This window comes from Hesperophylax consimilis, chromosome 14 (assembly GCF_061612785.1).
Source record: "Hesperophylax consimilis isolate HC1 chromosome 14, BYU_Hcon_1.0, whole genome shotgun sequence".
Lineage (NCBI taxonomy): Eukaryota > Metazoa > Arthropoda > Insecta > Trichoptera > Limnephilidae > Hesperophylax > Hesperophylax consimilis.
The window spans coordinates 23,321,452-23,334,542 of NC_142849.1; the positions used below are offsets into that span (position 1 = coordinate 23,321,452).

The following is a 13,091-nucleotide window of genomic DNA, read 5'->3' on the forward strand; positions in this document are numbered from 1 at the left end:
TAAACCAAAAGAATATTAAACATTTATTTTTATTTATTTATTTATTGTTTCTTTACATTGTATCTTATTTTACGTTACAATTTTTAACCTCACTAGGACAAGCCTGTGCACTGGAAAATACAAGTATTTATCAAAATGAGTTTTGATAACAATATTTCATTAAATCTCGAGCCTTCGACTATTATTATGTATCCATGACGTCCTATGGGGCCTACTAGACGTTTATTAATTTAATATTCATGTCCGCTTAAAATAAACATAATGGCCGCATAAATCTCCCGCCACCATCTAATTCTGTGTTTGCATAATCAGCCCCGTGTCACGTAACCGGATGGGTAAACAATGTTTGCCGGAAACCGGAAACAAATTCCGGACATGGTTGGCACTAGGACGACACTTCCGGCTCCTGAAATCGTCACTTCTGAAAATTGAAAATGGAAGTCGACCAGGGGATATTGGATAAACTTATCCATAATTATTGATCTCGAACTTTGAAGTTATGCATAAGTCTTTGTATCGTATTCCCTCCAGAGGGAGGACGTTCGTGACGTCATCGATGATCCTCCTTAAATGATTACACAAAAAATCTTTCTTCTCACACGTCTTGTATGAAAATCAAAAAGACATATGATACTGTATTCATTGACTGGAACTATTCTGACTATCTCCACTCGGAATTTTTCGACTCTGGGACTACTGCGTATGCGTTACAAACTGGCATGGGGGGCCAGTGTTACGAACGGGGCGCCAGTGTTACGAACTGGGGTTTGCGGGCTCTAATATTGTGGGTGTCTGAAACAGTGGGTAGAATCATGGGACTCTAATTATTTAGCTCAGGTTTGGGTAGGCAAGAATGCCTTTACACGGGGAACACTCAACAATCTAGACTCCACTTCCCTCGTCAAATGAAACACCTATGGGAAAGATAAATGAGTGTATTTACCGTCAACAGGTACATAGAATAGCACAAAAAGGGGACACAATTTACATCCTAGATTATTCCTGGCTGATTGAATCGAAAAATCTCTTTCTCATATTTGCTCTGTCTGGCAGACGTGTTTAACAGACATTAAAATAAGGCACATAATAGGGCAAAGGTTTTGTATATGCTTACATGAGTTGTCTCGGGGGATGCAGGAGTTGCTAGGTATTATTTTCAGTCATTGTGCAGTGGTAACCAAGGTTGTGATCGTCTACACGCGCAAAACAGGCGCGTGCTAGACCTGGGTCCGGCGCTCAGCGTCCGAGACCGGTTTTGGAGTTGTAAACCGCACGTGTTGTCGAGACCAAGGCTAGAGTTGGAATGTGATGGCGGGCGGCCACTAAAACTGTTGGGGTTTTGGCGTTGCTGCGCAGTAGGATGCGCGTCGTTCTACACCGCTTAGTTCTGCGTTGAATTTAGTTTCGCGGGGTTTTTAAAATGCGTTTGAGAGATCTGCTTCGTGACATTGCATATAAACGTATAGACGTTTATATTACGAAGTTGGAATAGTCCAATGTTGTGAATTTTGGATAGTTTAATATTCTCTGTAATCTTATCACTCTACTAGATGTCATCTTAACCGTTTGGATACGACTGCAATTGAATGGGTGGCAGATTTAAACAGCCTGCTTTCACGGACTACTGTGGAATTTCGAACGCAAATAGTTTAATTGTCCATTTTAGAAGTACCTAGACATAATATTTTAATCAATTGCGCAATATACAGGAAATATTAAACAAAAAATTTGTTCGGATTACGGGTTTACAAAAAATTAAGTATTTTTATGATTTATAACCTAATTAGGAATTACTCATTGAGTAATTCCCCATTTTGAGGAGGAGAGGAGAGTACCTAATTAGCGATATATTTTACACATATTGCTGAATTCGAAACTAAGCTTTCAAAATTAACAGCAGGTTGGTTAAAAGAGTGAAATCATTCCGGAAACGGATGTGAATTCCGCACCACAGCCTCCGCGACACTTCCGACTTCCGGGGAGAAAATTAAGCTCATTTGTCGGAAACCCAATTCGGTATGGCAATCGTTAAAAATTATTACTTCCGGAATACAAGTGGCGGTGTTACCGTTAAAAGATAAAGTAGGTGCTAAAGAGGGTGCGAAAGATTACAGGAGCTAAAAGTGACAATTCACTCCAACAACATATTTACTATAAATAGAAAGTATGCCTGAAATTTTTATTGCACCAAGCACTGGAAAAAATAAATAAATAATAAAATTTTAGATAAAAATCGATGTTTTATCGAAACATGAAACAGAAAAATAAAGATCTCAACTTGGAATCGAATATCAAATCTCTATCTTACCGTGACGACTGTTTTAAAATAAATTCCAATAAAAAAAATTGTATGGGTATTCATTTAGACTTTTAGAAATGTGTATCATTATTCGTTGAGTTATGTTTTTCCGGGACACTATCTAGCTGGCAAACCAATTTTTTATAACTTTGTAATCATTCAAATTAGCCAAAAAAATGGTTGAGTGTAATATTTTTATTTCTGTATTTGAAATATGAGATTGACAAAAATTACATAAAAAAATTAGGTACCAATGGATGAGTGGTTAGAGGCATTGTCCTGGTAAGACAGAAATCCCCAGTTCGAGTTCGATTCCCAGTTGAGACCGTTACATTTTTTTAATGTTTTTTGTTCCGTTTCATATATATTTAGACTTATATGTATTATATTCCTCTTGACATATAACATTAATGGGTATTATAACCTTCAAAATTTATTAAAAAGGAAAGTTATTATTTTAATAAAAATCAAAAAATTCATTTAAACGTTTAAAAAAAGTGCGTAGTTAATATCCCATACAAATAAAAATCTGTTAAGTTTATACGAGACACAATCTAGGTTACATACAAATTCTTTCGAACTTTGTAATTAGTCGTTGTCCCGGGAAGACAGAAATTCTATTTATTCGTTTCTTGTTTTCTTTCATGTTACGTATAGATTTATTACTGTTATCTTCTTCTTCAATAATATATATTTTTTAAATATTATTTTTTTTATTTAAAATTATTACGCTGTATACCAGACTGGGTCCATTTACTTTACACTTGAACAGTAACAAAAAATGAAGACTTCGGTCGTGTGTCTCAAAGATTTAAATGGGAGATTTTAATTGAGAAAAAATCAACAAATAAAAAACAAAGCTTTTTTTTAATATAAAACATTTATTTTAATTAATACATTAGTTTTAAAATACATTTTTTTGTTTGAATTGACTGAGGATTGAATCTTCCGCCCAAAAGACAGAATAAAATTAGTGAACTGCACTATCACTTAAGCCAAATCTTAATAGTTTGGCACCAAGATTTATTTCGTTTACTAACTGCTGTAAATATGTATAATGTCATCCAATTTCAAAGAAATGCATGGGTGAAGAATTTGGTAGAATGCGTTGTCATCGACAACGAGTCTATCTACCGAGTTCCAGCTCGATCAGATGTCGAGAGGTGGGTTATTTTCTACTTCGAAGATTCCATTTCATTCATTCATTAATTTATGTATACATTCATTCAAGAAAACCAAAATATTACTTTTAAATTATTATTATTCATTAACGACCTATCGGGCTTTTACAGAGGAAATTGACAATGTATGTATATAAGTGTAACATAATACATAGATAATAGCATATCTATATACAAATGGAATGGAATGGAATATAAATGGAAGATACATAAGATGACTTCTGTAAATATTGGCTAAAATATAGATGGCATTTTTTTCTTTTCATAGCGTCCCCTGTGAGAGTGGTTACAAATGTGATTAATCTTGTCGTGTTTTCTATCACTTTAATTTAATTGCCTTGAGTGAATAACATAAAGATATACAATGTTCACGGTAGGTACATATTCCAGCAACAAAACCAAGAAATATTTCATCATGGCAAAGCTGAGAATTACAAACAAACATACAAATCATCGCACTGTGCTGTGTGGAGAGTATAGTTTTCCATATATTCCTGTCGACGGAACAATAATATTGTCGGAGGATTAAAATGTTTTATGTACGCTTATTTATTTTGTCACTTACACATTTATCTGAATAAATGTATGCCTCATATTTAAGATGCTCAGATTAAGCAGAAACATTTTGAGCAAAAGTGGTATTAAAGAAAAATGGCCCGCTGACAGTTGATTCCGGAACAGTTGATCCCCCTCACAGTTTTTCCCCTGGACAGTTGATCTCTCTTTTTAATAACAGTTTCTTTAATTTTTTTTTATAAATTGTTTATGTTATTATGGACACGCCTGATTTTCTTGGCCTAATAACCTTCCGTATATTCATCTAAGCCTAAGCCACAAACCAACAAGAAATACTCGATGGAAAATTATTTTTAATTGCAACAGCAATGCCAGGAATGAGTCATTTAGACACTCGCTTGTACCTAGATTGCATGCAATTGGCAATACTTTATCAGCAATGGTACATGTGCTAACTATTCAACTGCACGGAATTAAGTTACAAGAAGGCTATAGTAGCATATCTCAATAAAAATAGTAATGTTAGTTTTAATTATTCTTTTGGATGTGTTACATTTTATAATTTCTTTAACAAAGTTTACTTCTTCAATAATGTTTGGTTAAATGCATAAAAACTTATTTAAAAATTCCTGTAAGTATAAATCTATGAATTACACTTGTCCTTATTAGAAAACCACATACATTCAACTTCCGATACTTAGTTTTCGGTCCCCGCGCTGTTTCAGCGCTTTGACGAAGTTTTCCAGAGGCTGCATTTGCAGCTTTTCCTCCCTTCTAGAATACCACGACCTTACGTTACTGAGATAACTCAATAAATTGAAATAGTTGCTCAGTTGTGGTATGATCTTGGAGCTTGAATCCTAATCGTGGCAAAAGCCTTAAGGCTCTACAATGTACATATAGTAAGACAACTTAACATCGACGAATCTCTACACAAAAATTATTTATCTTTGAGAAAAATTTTACTAAGTTAGTCTTCACTATCGGAATGATTTTCTAAGTAGTAACTCATATTTTGCTCAAAATATTATTAAAAATATTACCAAGTTGAAAATAATTGTTTCACTCAGCTTTTAAGTATTTGTTTATCTTCACAATCTTAGAACTGATATTACCAAATTGGATTAAGCAGTTAGTATACAACTCATGAATAGATATTTCATTTCTACTTCCTAGTAGAGCAGTATCTATTTCTAAAATCTGATTTCTAACTAGGTACTCTGAAATCAGTTTGAGAATACCTCAAATCCATTCAATATCTCAAATATCGGATATCCGATCGACAAGTAGTGTAGTACTAATCCTTACAATGGCGGACATGCCACATCCGCATCCGCTTTAGTAGTGGAATTAACAAACATTCCACAGCCATTCATCAGCTGATACACGGAACCGGAACTCGATCAGGCTACCACGAGGAGACTTTGCTGGTAGAATTACGAGGCTTTAATGATTGAAGCTATTTTGATGAGCATTGGAAGGTAAAATAATGTATCAAAATATAAACTTTTTTTGTTTCCTGTGTGTGGTTGGTTAATATTATTCGATATGGATATATTCTGCGGGAAATTCAGTTATTTAAAAAAGTTTTTTTTATTAATAGGTATATTTGGAAAAAGAAAATATTTTTTATTTAATTTATTGTACCTATATGACAGAGGGTCATTCTAAAAAATTACAAATTAATAACTAAAAATAAATACTTAACGTTCGATGACGGTGTAAACCAATAATGTGTAAGAATGCGGTATGTAAAACAACATAAACAAAAACAATAGACAATTAAGTTTCAATTAAGTTAAATGAGAATAAGAGATTTATGAAGTATATTTATGACTGGTCAGTGGTTTAGTGGGCATAGCGCTTGGGTCTCACCCGAGCGTCGCGTGTTCGATTCCTCGGCTGGCTAAGTCCTCCATCACAACACAAGCAACATTTTCGGCTTTCTGTGGTGGTAGTAGGAGATTTTCAAACATTGTTGGGTTATTCGTGACCCGGGAATGTTTGTCTTTCTTTAAAAAAATTTAAAAAAAAAAAAATTAAAAAAATTAGTAAAGTTACCAATATTAGTCCAAACGGAAGAAAGTTACCAATATTAGTCAAAATGGAATAAAGTTACCAATATTAGTCCAAATTAAATAAAGTTAACAATTTTAATCCAAACGGAATAAAGTTACCAATATTAGTCTAAACGGAATATAGTTACCAATATTTGTACAAGCGGAATAAAGTTATTAATACTAGTCAAATTGGAATAAAGTTACCAATATTAATCCGAACGGAATAAAGTTACCAATATTAATCAAACGGAATAAAATACTTATATTAGTACAAACGGAATAAAGTTTCCAATATTAGTCCAAACGGAATTTTTTATTCGTTCTATCATCTGAACAAACAAACTAGGTAGATACCGTGAAAGGAAAAACATACTGATGAAGTTGATCTTTAAAGATGTAAAACAAAATATTCAGTTTATTACGAAGAATTAAAAAGCCTGACTTTTTTAGAACCAACCACTTTCACGGTGTAACAAAACTCTTTACAAACGCCCAAACGCCTAAAGCGTGTGCTCACACTGCTCTCTTCAACGGCCGACAAGAGGCGTCAAGGGCGCTTCACATCCGCAGTCTGTTCTGCGCCTGCTGTGGCATTTCCCAGAATTGGAAATGAAAATGATGAATATTTAAAAAAAAATCTCCTAACGATGGCTTAGAGTAAAATATTATATCTCCATAAATCATAATATTCTTAGAACTTCCATCCAAAGTTCCATTTGATTGTATATGTATATTTCATGTAAATTCAATATGTTAGTATTGACTTTCGTTTAGCATTAATATAAATACTATTATTTAAATTAAACGATAACTTAGTCACATCACAAAGTATCTGCTTCAAATAAACAAATAAATATGATTTTTAAAAAGATTTAATTAATATATATATGCTCATAAAACCACTGCCTGTATGATATACAATATATTTCAATATCTTTAGGATGTTAGGTTAAGGATATGCAATATTTGAACCCAAAAATAATATACGCTCTCTTTGGTACATTTCAGTACATAAATCATTTTTGACAAAATTGGGTAGAAAAAGATTTTATCCGAATTTAATTGCAATCTAGATAGTGTCTTGGATAAATATCTCCATTGTTCATTTTGATATGTGACATCTATTGATTTTTTAAATAAGTACAACCTCAAAAATCGTAATATTTTATCATTGATTATAGTATTGTAATTATTATGCATTTAGTATTATTAAATTATACGACAAATCAATTATACTTAAATTACAGGCAGCAAGCACTAAACACTGTAATGTACAACAAACCAACATTCTAAGAACAGTAGAATAGAACTAAGTAATATTTAGCATGCATGATAAAATCTACACGCAGGCGCCATCGGAAGAAGGCACCATCTGTAAGCTCTGCTCCGAAGATTCCGCAGATCGTAAGTTGGGTTGTGTTCCTTGCTAAGGTGCTTTTCTTCGTTGCTTGTTTATATAATGGATACTGTTAATGGAGGAAGTTAGGCAACAAAGTAAACTGGGTTTGTTTCATGCCTTCCGCTGAGAATAGTTCGATTCTATTATTTTTATCTTCTTATAATATTAGACTTAAAAAACAAGTAACAACTAGATTATTTTAAAGACTAACAAAAGAGATTATTTTACGTTATCTTATTTTGGTATAGTTACATACAATATTCGGTATTTTTTAATGATAAACTAATGTTTATAAGACCAGGTTTTATTCATAGTATAAATGATAACAAATAATTATAAGCAATAATTAATCGCCTGAAATATTAATACAAATTGAAAATATCTCCTGAGTAAAAATAAATGCCGCCAACGGTAATTGAACTCGTGCCTTCTGATGTCCAGTCAGGTGCTCTGTAACACTGAGCTTTGTCGGCTTATTTCCAACCTGCCAAATGATTCAATATGTACTAGTACCTCAATCAATAATTACTGTTTATTATATTTTTTCCACCTGTAAACAACCAACTTTATTTTTGTAGGAAAGGCTTTGTTAGTGCTAAATTTCTAATAAATACTAGATGGCGTCGAGACATATGATATCTTCTGACTGTAACACAGGCATACATGAACACCTTGATCCCAGAGTTGTTTAGGTAGGGTAATGGAGGAAGGAACTCAATAGGACCAATAGGAATGTAGTCAATTAAACAATGTATTACTTTTCCCGAGTTCTGTTGGATGAAGAATGACAACTTATAACAGTCACTTCTCTATTTATCATGCAAAATTATAGATTTCCCACATGTGTAATAAGGGTTATTATTTTAATAGTGGTGATCAACCTTATCTCCTACGTGGAGCGGGGGGAGGTGAGCTAATAGAGCGAGGGGGCGGGCTTGCTCCGCCACCCCCTTCTTTCTCCTTACTCCTTTGTCCCTTCCTTCTGGAGTTCCCTGACTCGTTGGACATCCTCTGATCTCTGATGTATGTTCTTCCAGCTGCACGAGGGGCGACTACCTGAAGCTGTTCCCGCACGTGGAGCGGGGGGAGGTGAGCGAGTACAGCGAGGGGGCGGGAGTGCTGTGCGGGGGTCGCTCCGCCACACCCCCGGCGCTCTACTCCTCCACGCGTGCCTTCGTGTTGGAGTTTCACTCGGCCCCCGGGAGAGCTGCCAACGCAACCGGCTTTCTTGGATATTTCAAGTTCATTGACAGAAGTAAGTCAAAATATTCCTTTGCTATTACACGCTGAAAGACCAAAATCTTCTTTGAAATTTTGGTCCCATATCACCTTAGTGAACAAGGAATACGAAAAAAAATTATTTTTTATGATTTTAACAAACATAAGTACAGCATTAATTTTACAACTCTTAATGAATGTATTCGTACAGTGGAACCTTTCATAACGAGCACCTCCTATAGCGAGTAATTCGCATAAAGAGCAAAACAGCTGATGAAAAAATGTTCCCGTAACGAGCGACATAACGAGTGACGCAGAAAGGGTCCCAGTCCCATCTTCACGTCACTCACTTGTGAGCCGGAACTTCCGCGCCAGTGCGTCAGTCTCTGGTTAGCACTCGTTCCGCTAGCACGTTAGTGTCGCATGTGATCACACATTTTTCTTAACGTGTGAGCAGACATTGTTTGTAATTTTTTTGTGTAAATTTTAATAATCATTTCAAAAATGTCCCTGAAGAAAAGACCAAAAGAAGAAAGTCATAAAAGAATAAAAGTAACTGTAGAAATAAAACGTAAAATCATTGAAAATCGAGAACAAGGTATGAGCGTGGCTGATCTAGCATGCACATTCAATCAGTTTTCATAAACGAATTGCACTATCCTCAAGAACAAGGATAAAATTAAGAAGATAGAAGCAACACCATGAACCAGCAAGTTGTTTCTAAATTTAAGAAACTCTCTTTGTTTTGAGGTGACTGCAGGGACAAGTCTCACTCTCAGAGAGATTTGGAAAGATCACTTTTACATCGTTACTTGCCTCAAGATGATTGACAAGGCGTAGGAAGGGGTTACCAAAAGGACCTTCACTTCTACTTGGAAGAAGTTTTGGCCAAAGAGCGTGTTGTCAAACGTGATTTTGAGGGGTTTGAAACAGTACTCGTGGAGTCTACTGTGAACGATATTGTGTCTTTGTCCAATATCATGGTGCTGAAGGTAGATAACAATGATATTGATGAGCTTGTGGAAGAGCACAGTCAACAACTGACCACTGAAGAGCTTATGGAGTTGAGTTTAAGAAAAAGTAATGGAGGAGAGTTGTTTAATGGATGAGGAGAAAATAGCATAGTAACAATCTTCTGGCGCAATAAAAGAAGTTCTGAAATAATGGGAAACTATTGAATTGTACATTGAGAAACACTATCCTAATAAGGAGGTGACTATGCGTTCTAATGCTGTGTCCCATTTTTACCAAATTTTGATGAGTCAGCAAAAACAAATGTCTCTGGACTGCTTTCTTTTGAAAAATAATCAATTATTTGTTATAAATTCATAAATAATTGACTACTTATTTCGATGTTTTTATTGTTTTTTTTCCAAATCGAAATCGCATTACAGTTCGTTGCGCTCCTTAACAATTCAAAAGTATGTAATTTAATTTGAATTAACGTTAAAAATAAAAAAATAAATCAGTATTTTTTGGCATGGAACGCTAGTATTTTACATTGATTTATTTGGAAAAATTTTTTTCTCTTAACGAGTGTTTCACATGATAAGTAAGATTATGAAACGAATTAAACTTATTATGGTTCCAATCTATCTGTAAATGATAAGTTTTGTCGATGCATAAATTATAGAATATTTCTATTAAAGTAGATTTTTTTACTTGAATTTATCTATTATTTGTCAGCTTTGAACACATAAGCTTTCGTTTGATTTATAACTCTAAAAAGTTCATTTTCATTTAACCTACTGCGTTCCACTGTAAATTTAATAAAAGCCGATTTCCAGAAAGCTGGAAAGTGCATTATGTAAAATCGACAATCTGCAATGTTAAATGGAGCGAATGTTCTCAGTTGGTGGAATGTCTGGGGAAAAGATCGCGGAACTATTCTAAGTTCTATCTCTTGTTAGCCTCCACTCTGTGAAACTGGAACTAGTAGTGGAACTTTGTTAAAAGCTCATGGATTTTCAAAACTCTGTCTTTTAGTCGTTAATAAATTGGACCAGTGTTTGTTTTGGGTACCATTTAGATAGATTTATGTTTATTCAATTTTTACCTTGAAAATCTATTCGTTGCATAATTTACAATCAGATTTAATATATTCAACAAGTTGCCAAGTAACATAAAAATAGTAAATTCTCTAATAGATTCAGATATATGCTGGAAACATGGGTGATAAGTATATATACTTTTCACTAATCATCACTATTAATCAATATTTGTTATTTATTAGCACGTAGATTTAGCGTTATTTTAGACTATGTGTGCCAATAATAATAATCTGAATACTTTATTGATGTAACTTATAATTAGTTCATTCAATCTTTACGGTAATTGTATGCAAGAATTGAAAGAGGTGGGATTGGGCGCGAATTTGAGTAATCTGAAAGTATGTTGCCTGTTGTATGCTGATTGCTAATAGTATGGATGATCTGCAATATCTCGTGTCTAGGATGAACGAAGTATGCGTGAAGAATGAGTTAATGATGAATGTAAGTAAGTCTAAAGTAATGGTGTTTGTAAGAGAGAGTACGAAAACAGTGTGCAATATAGCTGTGAATGAGGAATACTTGGAGCAGGTGGATGAATTTGTGTATTTAGGAAGCATGTTAACGAGAGATGGGAAGGCTGACAGAGATATTGAAAGAAGAGTAAATGCAGGTAACTCCATTAATGGAGGACTGAACGCAGTTGGCGCTAACAAAAAATTGTCCAAAGAAGCGAAGTTAGCAGTCCACAATGGAGTGCTGATACCTACCCTGATGTATGGAAGTGAGGCATGAAACTGGAAAAGAAAGGATGAAAGTAGATTGAATGCTGTTGAAATAAGATCCATGAGGCGCATGTGTGGTAAGATGGTATGATGGTATGATCGTGTAAGGAATGTGGAAATCCGGAAAGAGTGCAAGGGTGATGTAAGCTTAATGAGTAAGATCAAGAAAGGGACGCTTAGATGGTTTGGGCATGTAGAGCGAATGAACGAAGAACGGAGTGTAACAAGAATATATGACGCAAATGCGAATGGTAACAGAAGTCGGGAACGCCCGAGGAAGACATGGCACGACCAAGTGAATCAGATACTTGAGACGGGCCATGTCAAGAGTCAGAACAATAGAAGAGTATGTATGAGACGATGTATGAATGTGAATGAGGCAAGAAGTGTGTGCCAAGACCGAGTTGTTTGGCGGTCGGTTCTCTTTGCCTACCCCTGCGGGGAAACGGCGTGATGGTTAGTTAGTTAGTTTATAATTAGTTATAATATAACGTTTACATATTTTAATTTTAATTGAACAAGTACATCCTATAAACCTCTTAATTGTTGTTTAACGGGATAATACTTTAAAGAACAATAAAAAAGGTAGTGGTGCATTTGCTATAATATGATCGACAAAAAAATGGTATTTGACTAGTAATTGTATATTCGATTCTATTTGTTGTTCAAATTTGTATTAATTTTCTAATTTCAAAATATCGAAACGATCATGAAATCTGTTGATTTGTTAGCACTAAATGCAAAATAAAGCAATTCTCAAAAAATGAATATGGCAATAAAATTAGTGTTTATTATGAATTATGAAGCCTTGAAATATACATTCATGTGTAAAAATAATTCAATGTTAGCTGATGTTTTAATATACCTCTATCGGAATATAAATCTGTACTGATTAAACATTTGAGCAATTTTTATTTTTTTATTTTATTTTATATTATTGAAACAAACAGTACATAATTTACAGAGATGAAACAATATACAGGAATAAGATACTTCATGTTGTGTACCTATGATATGTTTCCTTGTAATTTCTGCTAAGTGGTATGTTTATTCCTTAATTACCAGGTGACTTGTGTAGTTGTAACAATGCATATATTAATGATATCACTCTATAACGGGTGTTTTTTTTGTTTCTTCTTTATTTCATTTAATAACTTCGTACTAATGTTTTAGTAATTTCATGTTTACTTATATAATATCATAATCTTTCCTTTCTTTCCATATTGTATCATTACCGTAAATAACTTTTATGTGTGTAAATTGCACTTGTGCCATTTATTCTAAGTAAATAATTAAAAAATGTAAGGCAAAAAGCCATAGTGTTCAAAGTTTTCTATTGTTTCAAAGCCGGGTAGCAAATTTTGCACTATAGCTATTTGCAAACAGTCAAAATGATTTCACCGATCACCGAAGTGCATTTACGTTTTTGTTTAACGATTAGTTCAAAGACTCTGTATTTATCATTTTTAAAAGATTTCTTTTTACTGTATAGATTTATCAGTTGCTGAATAACATATTATAAATAATATGTTCAATCAGTGTCGAATACTCTCTTGAAGTGATTTTTCACAAAAACGACACCGAACTCGCCAACATGTTTTTATAGCCGCAGCGGGAACCATTAAGACGAAGCTACATGCCAAAA

The 13,091-nt window shown here is 33.9% G+C and overlaps 1 protein-coding gene across 1 annotated transcript in view; it reads left to right on the plus strand.

Moving 5' to 3' along the window:
- Positions 1 to 5,738: 5,738 nt before the first annotated feature.
- The window catches only part of Sol1 (CUB domain-containing protein Sol1), a 341,999-nt gene continuing 334,646 nt past the window's right edge, over positions 5,739 to 13,091 (plus strand). The window contains exons 1-2 of the mRNA XM_089639889.1: positions 5,739 to 5,743; positions 8,493 to 8,710. Of these exons, the coding sequence (XP_089496015.1) occupies positions 5,739 to 5,743; positions 8,493 to 8,710 (223 nt within the window). The remainder of the gene's footprint in view (positions 5,744 to 8,492; positions 8,711 to 13,091) is intronic.